This window comes from Papaver somniferum, chromosome 7, assembly GCF_003573695.1.
Source record: "Papaver somniferum cultivar HN1 chromosome 7, ASM357369v1, whole genome shotgun sequence".
Lineage (NCBI taxonomy): Eukaryota > Viridiplantae > Streptophyta > Magnoliopsida > Ranunculales > Papaveraceae > Papaver > Papaver somniferum.
Window position 1 is genome coordinate 137,243,345 of NC_039364.1, and position 20,327 is coordinate 137,263,671.

At 36.3% G+C, this 20,327-nt stretch overlaps 2 protein-coding genes and 1 long non-coding RNA gene across 3 annotated transcripts; 2 read left to right on the plus strand and 1 right to left on the minus strand.

Annotated features, from left to right (window-relative positions):
- On the plus strand, nucleotides 1-1,557 carry LOC113298544 (probable beta-1,4-xylosyltransferase IRX9). Its single transcript, XM_026547308.1, has 3 exons — nucleotides 1-854; nucleotides 940-1,159; nucleotides 1,235-1,557. Exons 1-3 carry the CDS (start codon nucleotides 184-186, stop codon nucleotides 1,367-1,369), a joined length of 1,026 nt encoding a protein of 341 aa, XP_026403093.1. The 5' UTR covers nucleotides 1-183; the 3' UTR covers nucleotides 1,370-1,557.
- A 122-nt stretch (nucleotides 1,558-1,679) lies between these two features.
- On the minus strand, nucleotides 1,680-3,735 carry LOC113298543 (vicilin-like seed storage protein At2g28490). The gene is made up of 4 exons (XM_026547307.1): nucleotides 3,125-3,735; nucleotides 2,765-3,027; nucleotides 2,328-2,675; nucleotides 1,680-2,203 (listed from the first exon to the last, which is right to left on the minus strand). Exons 1-4 carry the CDS (start codon nucleotides 3,519-3,521, stop codon nucleotides 1,718-1,720), a joined length of 1,494 nt encoding a protein of 497 aa, XP_026403092.1. The 5' UTR covers nucleotides 3,522-3,735; the 3' UTR covers nucleotides 1,680-1,717.
- Nucleotides 3,736-4,953: 1,218 nt separating this feature from the next.
- Nucleotides 4,954-7,329, plus strand: LOC113293001. Its single transcript, XR_003331998.1, has 4 exons — nucleotides 4,954-5,259; nucleotides 5,691-6,082; nucleotides 6,340-6,855; nucleotides 6,952-7,329. It is a non-coding gene; the product is annotated as an uncharacterized LOC113293001 (long non-coding RNA).
- The last annotated feature ends 12,998 nt before the right edge of the window (nucleotides 7,330-20,327 follow it).

Consider the following 20,327-nt stretch of genomic DNA (forward strand, 5'->3'; position numbering starts at 1 on the left):
TGGTTATATGACCAAATTCAAATATATACCACAAGTTACTTCAAGAGGTTCAAAGCTGCTGACATCCTGCGAGAATAGAAGTTTTCCAGGTTTAGAAGTCATCATCGCTGCTGTTGTCAGTCAGCTTTGAACAATTTGAGGTGTATTGGGTTTACATATCTTTCGTTTGGTTTTGGAGGTATCATGGGTTCTATGGATAGATCAAAAAAGAGACTTCAATTATGGAAGAAAGCTATGTTGCATTTTTCGTTGTGTTTTGTCATGGGGTTTTTCACGGGTTTCGCTCCCGCTGGTACTAGTTCTATATTCAAGTTAGAAATCCAATCGAGCCAGCAGTATTCAGAAGAACGAGAATTTTCGCCAGAACCTCTAGAAAGACTACACCAAGTTGAGAACTCGAATAGGAGTTTAATTGCAGAAACTCCGGTAGCCGTTCCAACTAGTACACAAAACTACACGGGAGAAAATACACAAACTGAAGAAGTGGAAGAAGAATGGGTTCCTTTGAAACAACTAATAGTTATAACTCCGACAAATTCGAATGATCGTTTGCAAGGGCCATTCATGAAAAGACTGGGATATACACTGAAGTTGGTTCCTCAACCACTCTTATGGATAGTTGTTGAGTCTAGTTCGGATTCCTCGGAGTTATCCGAGAGTTTGAGGAAAACTGGAATTATGTACAGGCATAAAGTTTACAAAGAGAATTTCACCGATTCAGATACAGAAATGGATTATCAAAGAAACCTCGCTCTTAATCATATCGAACATCATCGTCTTAATGGAATTGTTGTTTTCGCGGGAGTTTACGATGTCTATGACCTTGAGTTCTTTGAAAAGATTAGAGAAATTGAGTAGGTCATCGTTTTCTTTTTACGTTCAAGGTTATGATATCATGTAACTTCTGAGACTAACATTGGACGTGCTGTGACCATGCAGGGATTTTGGAACATGGCCATCCGCAACATTATCAGCAAACAGAAAGAGGGTAGTAATTGAAGGACCAGTTTGTGACAATGAGCAAGTTGTAGGCTGGCATTTACGGAATACAAGTAGAGATGATTCTTCGACAAGTATATCAAACATCGGATTCAATAGCTCAATTCTTTGGGATCCAGAAAGATGGGGTCGACTTTCTTCAATCCAAGATACTTCTCAGGTTGGTTTCTTTCGACTTGATTTCCAATTGCAACACTTTTTATATGTTATTTAACACGCAAAAATGGTTTTGCAGAATTCTATCAAATTTGTTCAAGAAATGGTACTTGAAGACGAGACCAAATTGAAGGGATTGCCTGAAGAAGGTTGTTCTAATATTATGTCATGGCATCTTCATTTACCTTCTTCAGTTCACGGAATCCGACACTAACTAACGAGACCTTTTGGCATCCTTTAGATACTAAGAGAATATGCAAGGCCAAAAGAAAATTTGATTGTTGTAATAATTTCCCTTTAGTGGTTTTTCTCCAATCTCACTATCTCAAAGAACTGTTACTATTCATTTGTGGTTCACTGTTTTCATTTCATCAAAGAAAGCTCAAATTCGGTCTTCTTAGATGAATGGATGGTGTGGTAAATAAAGATAAACAAACAACTCTTATTCACATCTAGCTCAACACATCAACAGAGGCTACAAAACCAACGCAGAAATAACTTGAAAAAACAAAAACATAAGATTTAGCCTTATTACGGAGGTGGCGGTTCCAGAAAGATCTATCTAATCGAAACCCATAATCATCTCAGACCCAATGTTTTTTATAAGTGAACCCATTCCATCCTTCTCTGCGTTCTCGTTCCTCCTCTCTTTAGTTAATTCGTCAGGCTCAGACACAGGAGCTGAAGGAAGAATGATGGATTCCCTTTGCGCATTAATCAAACTTCTCAACCTTTTTTCACTAACACCAAATGACATAGCTAACTCAGGTCCACTCATTGTTTGCAAGATTGAACTTGCACCAGCTAAGAACTGGGGTCTGTTTTTCCTAGCAGATGTAGTGAACCCGAAAAATTCCATTGGTCCACTTCTTGATGCAATTTGACAGAACGGGAAATACCTTGGTACCCAAAAGACATCACCTTCTTGTACCCTTGTGTTCATTGCCAGTGTCCCATTTGGAAATACTACTTGTATTGTTCCTGCTCCACTTAATACTATTCCATACTCTGTTGCTGTTGGATTCACATGTGGTGCCATCATTGACCCCTTCAAAAATCAACCAAGCACGCATTAGTTAAAAAAATACTAGTATCAGCATTGATACTCATAACCTGGGTTCTACAACAACACATTATAAACTTGAAGAAAAAAATCCCAAAGATATACTTACAGCAGTGAGATTGACAAGGTAAACACCAATTCCAGAGTGACTAAGAGGAGTGTACTCATGTTCATCAAGTGCAACACTCCAACCATAGTTGTTCTTGAAATCAGGTGTTCTGTCATAGATATTATACGAATCAGGAGATCCAGCTTTGGTTCTTCTACCACCTTTCTTTCCTCTGTTAACCCAAACTGAGTTTAAAAGCTTCCTCCATGACCATCCTTGACTACCATCTTCACTTTCTTTCAACTGCATGATTGAAGCCATTATGCCTGGTGCATGACCGCTTTCTAAGTAAATAATTGGACCACCTTGTTGGCTTGTCATGATCGCTTCCAATTGACTTGTTGTTACCTACATTGTATTAGTCAATCTCTAATTAAATTTCAATTTTTGTTTTAGTAAACCCCAATTTGAATGATTTAATTGAAAATTTTACTTACATTGAATGCTGTTGAAAGTGTTTTGGGGTCAAATCCAGCAAGTACAGATGAAGGATTAGTTCCTCCACCAATGAAGAATGACTGGAAAACACCTCTACCAAGGCTTTCAGAAGTATCAATGCTAGAAATGATCTGGAGCCTTTGTCCTTTACCAGTGTTAACAATGTAAAATGTAGAACCAGCTGGAATCCTATAAACGTCTCCCATTTTCAAATTCTTTTCTACTAAACCATCTTGATATATCCATCCAATCTTTGCTTCTCCTGCATTTGCATGACAATTTCATACAATTAACACCAAAAAAATTCAACATGCAAAAATAAAATAAAATAAAAAATGAAATGATTTTGTTATTAGTACCTCTGCGGACAAACATGATCAAGCTTGAGTCGATGTATTGAGGAATGAAGAGAGTTTTAGGTTCCATTGTGATGAACCCAATATGCATTAGGTTTTGATTTATGAAACCTTGTGCTTGATGTTGATGACCTCTACCAGCAGGGGCACTCTGACCTCTATTCCATCCTCTTACAACCCTGACTTGCCCTCCTTCTGTTTTCACTACTTGTTCAGATTTATGCAATATGAACATATCTTGTTCTCCCTCTTCTTCTTCTCCTCTTCCTCCTGGTCCTCCTCCTGCACCTTCACCTCTTTTTTCTCCTCTGTATTCTTCATCTCCTTTCCTGTATCCCATCACCATAGATGATGAAATAAAGAACAACATCAACAACGCCAACAATTTCATCTTCATCATGTTCTTACCACCTATTGATTACCTTCTTCTTAATCTTACGAGTCTCTCTATGTCTGTAGCAGATTGCAGATTGATACAACCGATTAGTATGTTTGTTGAGTTTTGATTTTGAGTGAGTAAAACTTCAACAGATGTGGTGAGCTTATGAAGAGGAAGAAAGGGTAGACACATGTCGACCATGCATGATCTTGGTTTTTGCTGGCAGTTTCTGCTCTAGCCAACGTTTTTGATTCCTTTTGAACATCTCCATCACTCTCTTTCTCTCGATTAACAAGATAAAATCAAGGGGAGAGATGCGCTTGGTTTCTGTTAGATCCTTTAAAAATGCATGCATATTTGCGCTTGGAATTTCAATGTAAACGTGGCGACTATTTAGATCATGTCATGTTTGTAGCTTCAAGAAGCCGCAGACACATTTTATCGTGGACTTGTTTTATTCGGCATCCTCAGCCATTGCATCATATCATTATCCTCGTGCCTATTCTTATGTATATGTCAAATTATAAAGTTTGCCACTTTTGTATTGCCTATTCTTACGCATATGTCAAATTATAAAGTTTGCCACTTTTGTATCCAGTATGGCGTATGCAAAATGGCAAAAGATGTGCCGAAGTAATAAACATATTACATGAGCGTACAATATGGTCAAATCATTGCTCGATGTCTTATAGGGGAACCGCTGGGTATGTAAATTTTTCAGCGAGCGATAGAATGTCCATCTTTATATGGTCAAATCATCGTTCGATGTCTGTACAGTGCCAATGCTCGTCAGTTTGATCATCGTTCAGCCGTTTCCCCTATAAATATTGGAGTTCAAATCATTTCTACTTGCATCATTTTAACCTCAAATTCATTTCAACATGCCTAGTGTTCGCAATACTAAAGCGGCTAGTACTCGCTTCATTCGAGAAGAAGATGTTTCTCTAATTTGATATTGGATTTCAGTTACAAGCGATGCAGATTTCAATATAACGACTTTTAGTTTATGGGACACTGTGTTTCAAAGGTTTATGACGCTAAGTCATGTAAATTCAAGAAGAAGAATTGTGTCTTCAAAATTGTTATTGCTTCATCAATAACAAAGTGAGAAAGTATGTTTAAATTTCGTGGATGATAAAAGGGCATCATCCTGGGTTATTAATCGAAGAACTAAAAATTAGAGATCATACCAAATTTGCTGAAGACAACATAAGATGATTTAATCATGACGAATGCTATGAACTCTACAAGATTCATGTGCATGGATTTAATTTTCATTAAGTGTTATATAATGCAATTACGGTTAATTTTTAATTAAATGTAAAACTAGTTTCCATCTGAACATATTATACTAATATAAAGAAAAGAGGGGTTTTTCAACCGTGATCACCCTCTTTTACAAATTACCCTCGCTGATTTCTCCCTTGGCAATTATGCAACAAATAGTAAAATAGTATCTTGACTTCACAATAGAAAAGCAGTTTTATTTTCTCTTCGTTCTGTCTCGAATTATTTTCGTCTGAAACACCTCCAGCACCTCCGCCATGAAAGAAGAACAACAAATACGACAAATATGAGACCTAACAGCAGATTTCAACCCAAGTCATTCGATTGTTAATCTTATTCTTCTTTAATTTTGAAAATTTGAATCACCGATCTTTGACCTAAATTGTGGCTTCCTATTTCAGCAATCATTGCAATTGCTTTCCATTCCTTATGCTACAAATACCTGAGGCCTTAACATAACATTCCAACTCAGGTTAGTCACATTCCTAACTACAATTTAATTTATTCGAATTTGGGAATTCCAGTCGCCGATTTTCAAAGCATATAAATCGGGTACCAAAATTGAAATTCAGGTTACTCAACTGTTTTTAGGGATTCTTAATTTGGGTTTCCCTTTTCAGTTAGTTCCAAACTATATACATTGAGTGATGTTAATAAAATTCAGGAACAATTGCTTTCTAACTACACTTGTTTTCAGTGAACCCATTGTATTTGATGAATTTTATCTTTAGAATCTGTAAACCTAAGTTGTTTGTTGATATTATTTGTAGACCTCATTTGTTTGTTGATTTTCTTTGAGAATTGTCATCTTGAGTTTCTCTTTTGATTTTTGGTTCAGCCTATACAAGTTTCTGGCACACAGAACATGAGTAATAGAAGTTTTGATTTTAATTTTTGGTTCAGGCTATACATCTTTGTAGTAATGGAAGGCAAAGAAGTCTTCGTTCCCCGTTGTAGCCCTAGAATCATAGAGCACACTCGAATTCAGCAGTTGATAGAAACATCGACTGAACACAACACAGTACCAGAACTCCGTAGAAGTCCTAGAATTGCTGAGCAAACTCGAATTCGAGAGAAGATGGATATGATAAATGAAAGGAAAAGGCAACGTGATTTGGACCACCATCAAAGAGCTCACGAGTTACAGCAGCGCCGCATTCTTGAGAGAGCCAAACAAAGCTCAATGACAATACACGAAAGGGAAGCTTTCCTTGAAAAGCGACGTAATCAATAACGAATTCGGTCATCACAACGACTCCAGAATAAAAATGGGGAACAAGCTGGAACGAGTAATGGTAAGCCAGAATATTTTTACTGTTGATATTGTTTTATTTACTGTCAACTTCATCAAGCAGCTGGTGATGGTGATTATGTACGCTGCAAAGACAATTTACGTCTTTGAATGAAAAGTGCAATTCCTTTTTGGTACAAATTACAGTCTTCAGCTAATGTTGGAAGTTTTATTTACTAGAACTAGCCAATTTGATGAAAAGGGGAAAAATAAATGCTCATTGTTGATAGTGTTTTACTTACTGTGAACTTCTCCAAGCAGCTGGTAATTGTGATTATGTACGCCACGAAGAGGATGGTAGCGAGATGATAGACTGGTGGCGCTGTGTTGTTGCTGGCATGGTGTTGTAGACTGCATGGAACGGAGGTGATGTATGAAGGTTAGGTGGTGATGTAAGTAATGGCATTATGAAATGGAACTGTGGTCGCTGGTGAAAATAGATTTGGTTGTGTGTTGTGAACATGAGATTTTGCTATTGATGGAGACTGCAAGGTGAAAGTTTGTTATACGTGAGATGGGAATGCTCGGAGATGGTCTGAAGAGGATCAAAGCTTCTCTCTTCTTCCAAGCATCTCAAAGTGTCCGTTGCAGCATCTAGAAAAGTAAAAACCTTAGTTCTGTTCGGAAGAGTTGGGAATGGAATGTGCTCTTGGTAATAACATCCTTGGAAGGAAGGAATTTGATGCAAGGCCTATGCTTTAGGTGTCACAACTGAACGCAAAATGAAGACAACTATGCTGGATGGTGGTCAAGTTGTTAATGTCATTGACACACCAGGTATACATTGCACTTGCATTTGAATTATCTTTTCTTTTTCTATGTTTCCACTGAGGTACCTAGCCAAATTCCTGAGGTGATGAGTCATTTTTTCAGGTTTTTTTCTTCTGGAAATTGCAAATTTCACACGGATCGCACATGAGATGGTCAAATGTATAGGATTGATGGACAATGTGATCAGAGTATTGCAGGAAATGCTCTTTTGGATCATCCATGGAACTGTCCGTTTAATCATGATCCTTACACAACTTTGGGAGCGCCATTAGAGAGCAAATCTGAAGGATGTCATGAAAAGAAACTCTTTGGGTCATGATGCTGTGATGAACGCCCAGACTTCATAAAGTTAAATGATGTGGACTGTTAAATGATTGTGGAATATAAATATCTTCTCTAACTTCTTTTGTATATGTTCGTAATTCATTTAGTACTAACCAAAGACCAACTTGAAATGTGTCATGTATGGTAATATTTATGTAGTTTTTTTTTGTTTTTTTTTTCGATCAGAGTCTGTGTAGTTTTATGTACCATTTCTACAGTTTTTAGCCCCGTTAGTCCTGACTTAGGATCCGAATAATCTGTTTAACTCGTTATTTTTCAGCAGTTTGAGATTGTTAAAGCATTAGGTTAACTCTGCAGGCGCATCGCTCGTGCATCTTGACTAGAAATAAATCAAGAATTAGAGAATCATGTTTTGCTATATATCAATCTCGGCAGGCGCATCGCACGTGCGTGTTATACTAATTAATTTAAAGATAGTTTTCATTAATTAAAAAAAATATTACATTGGAATATTCAAATTAATTACGTCCATAAACTGCTCATTCCCTGACCAAAGGTGTAATTGCACGTGTTTTCTGGATCAAGAGTGTTGTTCAACATATCAGAGATTGTTCCAGTTTGAGACTGACTAGGTGGTTGAGTCTCTTCAGAATCATCATAACCTTGAAAATCAACGGGTTCGCGCAGGGGGTATGATACAAATCTTAAAATGCGTGAGATTGAAATGCTGATGTGGTTGGGGAAATTGGGTAAACATAGTAAATTACCTGCTTCAATGTTCACGCCACCACCAGGAGTCATAGTATCTGTTGGCAATTGGATAAAAAACGTCCAGGAGCTATATCCGGGTCAATGTCTGCATCAACTTCACGTACTACCTGAGTATCTAATACTTCATTAGGAGTAGAACTTTCCGGTACATTCTGCATAGAACGAATTCTCAAGCTTATTCTTTCACTTCCAAGACTTCCACAACTTCGCTGACTTGAAACAACATGACTCATACCTCTACCACCATGACTTGTCCTCTACCACCATGACTTGTACCTCTACCACCAGGAGCTTGAGCGCACATTAGGATTCATACCTCTACCACCATGACTTGGACCTATATCACCATGACCGAAATATCCTGAACTCATCTCAAACATCATGCTTTCCCTCACTCTTTGCATCCAAATAAAGTGGAACTTCTGAAATCCATGTAGTAGATCATGATAATCGTTCAACTAGTTCTGATACTCCTCTGATGTAGCGTCTACCCCCAGTATGGATAAGTCCATTCAAGTGCACTGAAAACAATCGTATTAGTAATAATATGTCCAGAAATAGATAGAGTTTGTACGTCCCAAGAAAATGATGACATAGTCGACGATGAACCAACTTGACTAGGATATGGAAATGCGTCGCCCGTCTTTGGTGGAGGTTGGGAAGGAAGAAATTCATCACCAAGTGGCATCCTACATAAAGCTGGAAAAACCATCTGACCCAAATTTTGCGGTTGGGTAGCAATATTGGGCTTGAAAATAATGTTAAACTAATAAAGGTAATTAGTTTTAGAGTTCGACTCCTGGATCAAATTTTCAGCTTCTTCCTATTGTTGATCATTCTTTATCAATTTCTTCCAGTCATGTCGAGAAATCTCTTCACTTGGATAGTGGTTGATGGCTATCACCATTCTTCTCTGCAATTGAAGAAGTAGTCTTTCGCTGTAATACCAAACACCCTTTTTAGAAATAGGACTATGTAACACAATCCTGTTAAGGATTAGATCTAGCATTCTATGGGCTTCCACTTTTCCGAACTCAGGGATTTTTTCGTACGTCCTGGTAATAAAGTTAAGGATTTTTCTACACAACTGATGAGTCCTTTGAACAATCGCAACGTGTTGACCATCTTCAATTTGTTCTTTTTTTTTTCTTCCAATTTTCGGTATCGTACTTCTGTATGATTGGAAAAACATTGGTGGGATTGCGAAGAGAAGGTTCACGAACACGAAATATGTGTACCACCAATATTGAAAATAATAACATTGTTGGTTAGTATATTTTCCATGTCAAAATAATAAATAAATAGTGTGAAAAGTATTGGTTCTTACCTCCAACACTCCCCAAAACCATTAAATTTATCTTTGGCACAAGTCGAGCAATTACCGAGGGATATGTAAATTTCTGATAAAATTGGAGACCTCCAGTCATATCTTGGTGCTTGCTCTAAATTTTATAATGCTTCGAGAAAACCGATTACCACCAGTGAGCTAGCATTTGAAAATAGACATTGGCCTATTGTTCACAGCACAAACAGACGTTCGAGCTCCTCATAATGGTTCTAGAACAAATATTGTTTGTTATCTAACCTCAACTCATTCATTTTCCTACATAACGTTGTAAAAAAATTTTCAACCCAGCCATTTTTAATCCATCTGCTTTTATTTATCTATATGCATGATTTCCTTCTACATCATTTGAATTTAAAGGAAGTCTTTCTTTCCATCTATCTTATGATAACCAACTTAGTCTGTTAAATGGAAGTAAGTTTGCTTCACATGGAATTCCTGTTAACATGTACAAATCTAACGGTGTAACTCCTATTTAACAAAAATTAATAATTAGAGTAGTTGAATTTTATAAAACAAAAAACATAATCTAAAAAATTAATCACAAGAAAAAACTAACTTACCGCATTCAAAATATTTGAAAAAGAACGTATTTGTAGTCTTCCACCATCGTTCGAATATAACTGGAATTTTGAGTCCTATAGTTTCTAGGTTTGTATATGATATAAATTCCACCAAGAATACCTTCGACTCTCTCTTAAGCAACAAAGGGAAGTAACATGAATAACGTATAGAACTCGGACCACCCACCTCTTAGATTGAATGAATTAACTCGCTCCAGATGGTCAGATATGTGCATAGAGAGTACACTATCACCAGCTAGTTGTCTAATATTTCAAACTCATATTTTTTGTCCATAACATAACTTAATCCATTGCCCGGGGTGCTAGTAGATCCTTTGAGTCTTCTGTTTCTTTTTCTTTTCTGACTCATATTTGTTTCGGAAGTAACTAAAGAGAATTTTGTTTAAGAGAAAGAAGAGAAGAGACGACAGGGTGTGAAGGGGAATGAGGGGAGTGGTGCAGTATTTGTAGGCGCTACAAAGTCGACCGCTAACGATATTAATAGGAATATATAAACAATGTTGAATGATATAATGAATATATCCAGTCGTCTTTATCGCCAACGATATTGACAATATCAGTCACTAGGAATTCTATCGCTTAAATGTTTTACCATAGTAGCTCAACTTATTTTCCATGCCACCTTTTGTGGTAAACATGTTTTTTTAACCTTGTGAATAGGAATAGGCCTAAGTGAGAAATATGCGTTTCGAGATGTGGGATTTTATACCAGTCGAAATACAGCTTTGGACCAATTGTCATTTGACATCCCACCAACTTCTCGGTTTTGTCCACAACGCTACCTTAAGGTGTATGCGTTGCTTTTTGGTAGATTTTCCCCAACGCATTCCACAAAGATAAATTCCACGAATCCTTAGTCCTAGTCCCTTTTGGCATGGTGGATACATTCGACTACATGTTAGTTTTTTCTTAGCGAAAAAACTTTGGCGCATAATATTTTTGAGTAGCATTCATATTGGAAGTATATATACTATTCTATTAATTCAGTTAATTTGGAAATTTTTTTTATTTGCCAAGTATTTTACCATATGAAAAAGAAAAGGGTATGAAGTGCGGAACATTGGCGATTTTGGAAGGCTTTTCTTATTTTGAACCCACAATTTTATAAAGTATTCTTCATCTAATTTGGAATTTCTTTGGCTTTCTATGAATTAAAGATTTGGATTTTGATTATGCTTGCTTATATGTTTCTGATTCTTCTGGTTTTAAGAAAGTTCTTATTGATGGACCCTGGTTTATAAATTGGTACTTTCTTCCCCTCAATATTGACGATTCGTCATCTCAAATTCGTCAAGTTGTGATTTGCGCTCATCTTCTTTAGCTTCCAACTGGATATTTTGATCGCCTTGTCTTATTTGAATTAGATAATCTTATCGTTTGTTCTCTTAAATTTGATCTTACAACCGAGCGAGTGGTTTGTGGGAAGTTTATTAGAATTTGCCGTATATTTGGACCTTCACAAACCTTTAGTTTTATGATTAGCGTCGGACTTCTTTTACAAAAGGTTGAATTTGAGGTTGATAAGTCTATTTTCTTTAATCGTGGTATACTTACACATACTAAAAATCCTGCCCCTTCCTCGTAAAAGGATTTCTGCTAATGCTTTGGTTCTTAAATCTCCGGGCGCTGAGGACTAAAGCATGTCTTGTTTGTTTGTTCCTTGGACTATCAAATAAAAATCCTAATCGATCTTCTATTCAACCTTCAAATTGGTTACACTTGGTGATACCCAATCTTCAATCTCCACTTCTTTTTAGTACAAATACGTTAGTCGCAAATTATTGTGACTTTATCACTTAGTCAATCTCTAAAACTCAGTCAAAGTTACATAGCTGATCAATGTCTTATTTTACTTTCTTACCCTTCATCCTCATCTATTCATCCCAAACAACATGTTTTCCGTTGGAAGTTGATAAATCATGCGCGCATCTCGACCTTGCTTCCCCAATCTCTTTCATATAAAACATGTTCGGAGATCATAATGTCAAATGGTAGAAGAACACATCATTCATATTTTGTTCGTATGGATAGAGATATGTTTTATATTGTGGGTCCCGATGTTCATGATTTAGTCAAAACTTTTTAGGAACTGGTTTTATGTCTCTGGATCTTAGTAAAAGTTTTTTAACTTTGATTTTTAAGATTAAAAGCATAGTGTTTCCCATTAGTTTAAACTCATTTGACTTTTTTTATTTATTTTTGTCATATCATTGGTATGTCAATCTCGAGTTAGGTTATCACTTTTGTGACGCATAATTGTCAAGAAAGCCTACCTCGCCTATTACAACGCTTATGTAGTAGAGTTATATGTTAGATGTAGAAAATTGAAGACTTGAAGATTAAATGCAATATCTATGAATAACTTCATCATCAACAAAAGCATAGTGAAAAGGCGAGGGTACCCAAATATACCTCAAGCTAAAACTTTTCCTACCTATAAGTCATTTCTCCGAAAGTGATTGTCTATGGACTGAGTCGAGATAATACAACTAATCGGTTCACACTTCGTGTGATCGTCTATGGATACGAGATCGAGACAATACAACAACGAAGTAGGTTACTTGATAAAAAGGTTCGGACTTAACCAAACACAATAGGATTCACTTATCAAGTAAATAGGAATTAACGTTTGTGTAATTTACTTTAATTATAATAAAACAATTATAATGCGGAAATATAAAGTAAATGACACAGCAAGATTTTTTTAATGAGGAAACCGCAAATGCAGAAAAACGCCGGGACCTTGTCCATAATTGAATACTCTCAGGATTATGTCGCTACACAAAATTACACCTAACCTCGTACAGTTGAGACCAAGCAACTAAACCTATAGTTCACCTAGTTCCGTCTGTATTCCCACACCTCCAACTTATAAATAAGTCACGTACTTGGAACAATTCCTTTGGTTCATATTTCAAACAGTAAAGGAACAACAAATCTGTTTGGTATCAACTCTATTCAACCAAGTGATATGAGTCGGACAAAGGCTCTTCTGTTTATCTTAACATAAACTCCTTCGTCAGGTCCTTAGATCTATCTTATGTTCAATTACCAAAGTAATCGTTTAAGATTAAGCCAACAACACTATTAATCCAAAGAATTACGTTGATGCCGATCTACTCAACTAATCAATCCAATCTATCACAAGGATAAACCGATTATTAATTGGATCCTCTTTTACCGAAACAAGTATTATGCACACCAAAGATTATGAACCCACAAATCAGAAATATTCAATATCTTCTTCGTCTTCAAATCTTCTTAGATCTTCAATAATAACCTGCACACAATCACTTGAATCTCTTGTGATCAATCACACACAAAACAGAGTCTGTTAACAATGGATTATCACAAGATCGTCTTTAGAACTAACAACAGTCTAAAGATTTTTGTCAAAACTCTGAACTAGTTTGAGTGAATCTTATATCAGAAGAGAAGATTCTAAATCATAAACAAACTAGGTGCAATCAAAGTTCAACCACCGTTAGTCAATCAGATCAATGAAAACAAAAGATAAACCGCAATTATCTAGTTTCCCACCAACGGTAAATGCTAGAGCTTCTCAATCCCAAAGAAGACTTTAAACTGAGCGGCCGTTAGATATTTCGCCTAATTAGGTTACTCTCCTCTCCGAATAGGCGGCTACACCAGTAACAACACAATAAAGAGGAAGCTTGTTGCTACGAAGGATTAGTTTGCTAGAAAGGCAAACTTCAAGTATTTATATACAAGGAAGTTTGGACACCAAGGAATTTCCAAAACCTAAAATATTCTCAAAATATTCATTAAAGCACAAATTCGGTTTTCATAATTCCTGGAAATGCTCTGTCCAAAAATAATGATCGAAATCTCTCGAAAAATCTCTAATTAGTAAATGCACATTACTAATTCTTATTTCCCTACAAAATGAAATTAATAACCTTAATTAAAAGATTCTTAACTTATTTATGTTTCGATCCTGGGATTCTCTTCCCTTAATTATTAAGGAATAACTTTGAACAATTAAAGAAATAAACATTCATAGCACGTGCTCAAAGTATGTCGACATCCATACTCTGTAAGTTCTCTTTCATACTTACAACCTTGGAACCGATTTTCCACACTTCCAAACAAGGTTAGAATTGGTTCATCTTACTTTCAAGAACTATGCGATTGATCAAATAACATTCAATCACAATCATGGGTTTAATGGTTCTACCAAAACAAGTTTCGGTTCTAGCTTCCATGTGAGTACTGTGCATAGTCACACTAGCTTTCCAAAATTCGGTTGACTAGGTACTAGGATCGGTTCCCCACATATATATGGTATCTAACTTATATGTGTTGCACATGTCCATAGGATCGGTTCCCTTTGCTTAAAAACGTGTTGCACATGTTCATAGGATCAGTTCCCCTTTATGCTATAAATCTTACTGCACCTCGTACAGGGATCGGTTACCCTTTGTGATGTACTGCACCTGTTACTAGGATCGGTTCCCTTTCCCATATTTGGTCAGACATAAAGTCACAAACCCGATCATACCATCTTAGGTGATTACTTAAGATCGGTTTCACTAATAAAAGTCATACCAATACATAAGTCAGGCCTTTGTGAATAGTTCTACCAAGAACACAAAAGTGTCATGAACGGTTATACTCAATCACACATATTGGTTGTTCATAAGATATGCAATGAATAACAAAACCAATAACGCCTGGAAATTTCCTTTTCGGTTCACAAACAAGTTTATGAACTTACTTCCTTAAAACACATGTAAAACATTGTTCCCTAGGATAAAATCCTCACCTCATACCCATACATAATCACAGTAGCATTTAAATGATTATGGTGATGTCTTATCTGCAAAGTTTAATGGTTAAGCAATAAACCTCGTATTGTATTCCTTAATACTATGTCTATCTATAGTTCAAATATGCTTCGCAGTTTTGTTTTTAATATGCACGACTTGAAAGATACGTTAGGGAATGAAACATTTCAAGTCAAATATCACTAAACTCATGTGGAAGGAAGATTGTTGTCATTGTAGATCCTTGCTTTTTCACATATTCAAGTCTTCGTAGTACTTGTAATGTCTCATATCCTAATACTTTCAAGCTAACCTATACGAAGTTGACTCTAGTACATAATCAAGTGACTCTTAACATGAGTTTTGATTCACTAAAATATGACAACCAAACTTGACATACCAACGCCTTGTGGGTTCAACCGATCTATGCTCTAACAATCTCCCCCTTTGTCAATTTTAGTGACAAAACTTTTACGTCATATGGATAAACAAATTACAAGAATTCTTTACACATACGCTTGAGTCCCGAATTCAACATCACAGTAAACTGCTTCCATTCAATCCTTGAAAATGCCGTTGTTGACATTATAATAATAAAGCAAATACCCCCCTAAGGAAGATAGGTAGATATTCAATCCGCACGTCTTTGTTATACCAATTCATATGACACGTTACTCCCCCTTAATCTGTGCTTTCACTCTTTCGTTTAGATAAAACGCTTAAGCACCAATGTTCTTTCCTTTAGCGATGCCAATCAATATAAAATTAATGCAAGTATCACTTGTTTACTCCATATATTTCTCCCACTTTTTGTCACAAAATGACAAAGAAACGAAAAAAATAAAGGACAAAACGAAAAGAATCTTACAAATCTCAAAATAGACTTGCAACTTGTAGAGTTAGGCACGAGGGTTCCACACATCATGTTCTGATAACCAATATCAAAACGAAACTACAAGTAGTTTTATTTTGATATGTTACCAAGTAAACAATTTTCAGAAACAATTTTCCAATTTAGTTTAGCAAAACTAAAATCAAATAAGCACCTTAGTCCCTTTGCTAAACCGATTGTTCAAAAACAACCGCTTAATTCGACAAGTCCAAAATAAAGATAAATCTATTTTTCTCATCAGGTTCTAATTATCCATAAGCTTAGACCTTTTAATTTTAAACAAGAGAAGTACTAGGTTAGTTAACTAGCATTTCTTGTTAAGGAATTCGACTAGACTTGAATAACCGAAACCTCACTTCGATAAGTCTAACTAAGATCAGAATTAACTTAGTTTCTCTTATCCGTAATCGAAATGGACTAAACAACTCATCCCGTAATCCTTTTATTTCGTTAAGCCATAAATAATTAATACAAACCAAATAAATCAACTTGTATAATTATTCACCTCAACCGGAAGCAATTGAAACATCATAAGCATTAAAACACCGCAATTGCACCGAAATTTTGTAAGCCTAAACAATTGATACCACACAATAAAACAAGATAACAATAGTTTTTCTTAACCGGAACCAATTGAATCACACATATCCACACACTCATCATGGTATAAACATCAATTGAACCGAAATTTTGTTAAGCAAAAGCAATAAATATATATGATATAAACTCAGGCTTTTCTTAAACAGGAAAACAATTAACTAACAAGATTGTTACCTCAAATTTCGCATCCACTTCTCCAATATGATTGCATGTTCGTCCAGGGAGAATTAATATCGAAATATCATCATGTTGTCATCCTTATGCAAATATACAAAAGACTAACAACAACCGACCTTTACCAGAGAAAGGTTGAAAATCGGTTTTAACAATTGCAAGCTAAAGTTGAAAACCGTCGAAACACATATGCTTTTATGTTAAACCAAAACCGATTTAACATATTGTGACTTTTTTACATATTGTTTCTACCAGAACCCCTCATGATTCTTTGATAAAGCCTACCAACATGGGCTAAAACTTAATCCTGCTAAATCAAAAAGTCACCCAAACCACAAGGGTTCACAATATATAAGATCGAATATTAAGGTAGTAAAACCGAAATCAAACATCCCATAAACATACATAGCAATAATATAAAAGCATTCAAGCACAGGCTATGTAAACCAAAAACTATCACAAGAAAAATTATAAACCAAATAATTTTATTCATAATAGACCAATACAATCATTGAAAGAAATCAAAAATTGATGTCTATTTTTCTCTTGCAACCTAGTCCTTCATATCAGATCTGAATTAAGGTGGATTACAACTCTTCAGCTTTTGAATTTCTTCAAGTAGAAAACCTTGTTGCTTGACCAGAATCTCTTGCAGATGAGAAATTCTCGTGAAGGTTTCTGCAAGAGCATGTAATTCTGTCTTTGATTAAACACAAAAGTGTGTCAAAGCCTCAATACACTGATCTTTCTTCAGAGTATTCTCCCTTACCTTCTTGCTAAGTCAATCTCCCTTTCTGATTTTACTCTTAATACCAAGGGACGATCCAGACTTAGTTTTAAGATGATCTTTCTGATCTAGCATTGATAAGTGTCTAAAACACCTAATTTACTATGTAGTAGTTATGCTTTCTTTGCTATTTTTTCTTGTGAATTTTGTATTTTACGTTTGTTTTGAGTGTTTTAGGTATTTTGTCATTTCCAGTGTGAACACTATCTGGAGCCCAGCCAAAGTTAAGGGGAAACTCTCTTTTGGAAGAATTATTAATGGCAACCAGCTATAGTTAAGGGGTGTCATTCAGAGTATCCCTTATCATTTATCAGTGGGTGTATTTATGGGATCCTATCTCTGGGGTGTACCTATCCATATCACCCTAACCCTAAAGTCGAGAGGGATGTCTCTCATTAACTCATTCATTACTTCTCTGCATCTGAAATTGAGAAGAAGAGAAAGAAAAGATGTCTTCCGCTGTAATTCGAGAAATTGAGATGCAATCGAGAGTGGAAATTGAGGGAGATGATGATTTTCATGGGTATAAGGCTAGATTGAGTTGCAGACAGCCGAGAGAAGAAGATTTTAGAAGAAGGGTTTTGATTTGAATATGAGAAGAGCTCGTTCTTGCTGCTATGTTCTGTCGATTGATGAACTAACACGGAGAATTGATGGGTTTAGATTTGCGTGATACTGTTGTTGAATCGAGAGAGGTGATTCTGCTATTGATGGTGAATTGAAGGGCTGATTATGGTGGTGTTTGAGATCCAGAGAAGATGATCGAGATGAACGGATAAGAAGAAGGAATGGAAGCTGGTAGAGAGAAATGAGTTGTTGCTGTTGATTTCTGAAGAATGGGTTGCAGTCAGATGTGAATTGATGTGATGTGGTGGTGGTCTCTGAGCTGAATTGAAGCCGCGTTCAACAAAGACATGGGTTTTGCTGAGTGTTGAGATGGGTTTGAATATGTGATAAAATGGGTCTTGTAGTTGCTGTTAAGAAGAGATGAAGAAGAATTGGGGTTTGCTTCTGAATTCGAGATGATGGAAGAATGGGTTTTGGTTTGAATCTGCTCTTGCCATGGTGATTGCCATGGGTAAGAGAATGGGTTCGACTTTCTGGTGCTGTTGGTGGCCGCTGGTTGAAATGGAGAAGCAGTTATGAAGAAATAAAGAAAAGGGGATCTCATGGGTTGTTCTCGAAAGCAGTTATCTTTGAATCGGTGAAGTTTAAAATGGGTATGTGGTTGTGTGAAGCAGAAGAAGAATGATTAAGTTGAATAAACTGTATAGATGTATGTTAGGTGTGCAGGGAAAGAATACAAAGGCCTGAAATAATGGTCGGGAAATCACCAGAAACAGAGGAAACTCTTTCCAATTTCCTGCACCGGCGAGTCAACTCAGCGATGACCGATCCAATCCCTTGACTCAACTGAGTAAGATCCAGTAAGCTCAGTAAGACTGACTGAGAAGCTAACTCAGTGGCTGACTCTCTTCTCCCTTGACCCATTCGCTAACAGTTTGACTATATTGACCGTTAACTGTAACGGTGGACTGACGGAATACTTTACCTACGGCTTAGAATCTCAGGTAGACGGCAACGACTTTTCAGGACGGATTCCGGTGGTTCCGAGAACTTTTTCCGGCTACCCAATATGTGCAGAATTTTATGAAGAGTATTCTAGACTCATGGATTGAGAAAGACAAGGACATGGAAAGAAGACTTACAAAGGGAAATGGACTCTATTCCTAAGAGGATTGCTAGCAAATTGAAGCCTATAAATAGAGAAGTTCTCTACACACAACTTCTACACCTCTACACACACAACACTTGTGTTTTTGCTTGCTTTTCAAAATTCTTCTTTTAATTATTTGTGTGAATTTCAAAAATTCTCCCTTTAATTATTTGTGTGAATCATGAGTAGCTAATTTTCTTATTGATTGAGGATGAATTCCTAGTTCTTCACATGTTTTGAGTTTTCTTTTTAAATCTACTTTGAAGTTTTTCACATGATTATCGTTTGTTTTTACTAATAGGAATGTTTATACATTCATGGTTGATCAATAGATTGTTTAGGTGGCCAACTAAATTGATTTGTTAATTGATCTAAAGCTAGTGAAAGTTAGGGGATAAGTAATCGTTTCTTGACTCTTTACACAAGTAGCAAACACGGGACCTTGCAGAGGGATTCCGTGGAGCAATTGTGTGTGGAAACAACGTTAGCAAGTAGACCTTGAGATAAGAGTCTAACTACTAATATCAACCTAATAAATTCATAAATCTTAATGCGTTTAACTAAATTACATCTTGAGTGAGCTACTACTAGGTGGTTTGGTGAATAGAATCCGGTAGTCGAGAACTTCCATATCCGGTGATACTAGGGATTGAGGGGTATAGCACTGAGCTAGCTGCTTTACCTACGGTTGGTGATAATCTGTGACTTGTTTTGCAACAAAGAAGGATTCCTTGATCTAATCTCTCTTATTGGTTTCAACATACACTTTTAATTGATTTGTTTATTTTCTTTTGGTTTTTCAAAACCAACCCCCCCCCCTTTTGGTGACAACTTTACAACTAAAAATCTCTTGCTCCTCGTGGGAACAAACTTGACTACACTATATTACTTGTTAATTAGGTGGAAAAACATTAATTAATTTTTTGTGGTTACGACACGCATCAAATTTTGGCCCCGCTTCCGGGGAGCAGCGTATGATTTTAGTTGTTTTATTTTTCTTTTGGCTTTATTCTTGCTTTGTTAGATTCTATATCGTATCTAACTTAGTTTTTCGAGAATCTTGTTTCAGGTACTATATCTTTGGTGAATGATTAAAAAGGGCAGACCGATTCCAATTGGTATACGTCTTCGATCCGACACTCAACTAAAGGACCTCTTTCGAGCGGTTAACACTCCGCTTCCTCGTTATTCATCTAGTGAGTTCGCAGATTCCGATATAGACGAAGAAGAAATGGCTGATCGTACACCCAAGGATCTATATTCTCACAAGCTCGATATACAAAAATGGTGTATCCAAACTAATTCAACCTTCGAGATCAAGCCGGGGTTGATTAGAGAGTTACCAAAGTTTCATGGCACGGTGAATGAAGATCCAAACAAACATCTTATGGACTTCTCTACCATATTCATGGCCATGCTTCCACCGGAGACTAATGCGGATGGAGCAATGTTGAAAGATTTCCCATTCTCTTTGGCGGGCAATGCTAAGGAATGGTTGTATTACTTTCGTTCTGGAAGTATCACAACATGGAATAG

What these genes read in the sequence shown, in the direction of transcription:
- LOC113298544 (XM_026547308.1), top strand. Translation starts at nt 184, where the DNA reads ATGGGTTCTATGGATAGATCAAAAAAGAGACTTCAATTATGGAAGAAA. An exon ending in GAAAAGATTAGAGAAATTGA is followed by an intron (nt 855 to 939) that starts GTAGGTCATCGT and finishes GTGACCATGCAG; the next exon opens with GGATTTTGGAACATGGCCAT. An exon ending in CAATCCAAGATACTTCTCAG is followed by an intron (nt 1,160 to 1,234) that starts GTTGGTTTCTTT and finishes ATGGTTTTGCAG; the next exon opens with AATTCTATCAAATTTGTTCA.
- LOC113298543 (XM_026547307.1), bottom strand. Translation starts at nt 3,521, where the DNA reads ATGATGAAGATGAAATTGTTGGCGTTGTTGATGTTGTTCTTTATTTCA. An exon ending in GATCATGTTTGTCCGCAGAG is followed by an intron (nt 3,028 to 3,124) that starts GTACTAATAACA and finishes ATGCAAATGCAG; the next exon opens with GAGAAGCAAAGATTGGATGG. An exon ending in CACTTTCAACAGCATTCAAT is followed by an intron (nt 2,676 to 2,764) that starts GTAAGTAAAATT and finishes AATACAATGTAG; the next exon opens with GTAACAACAAGTCAATTGGA.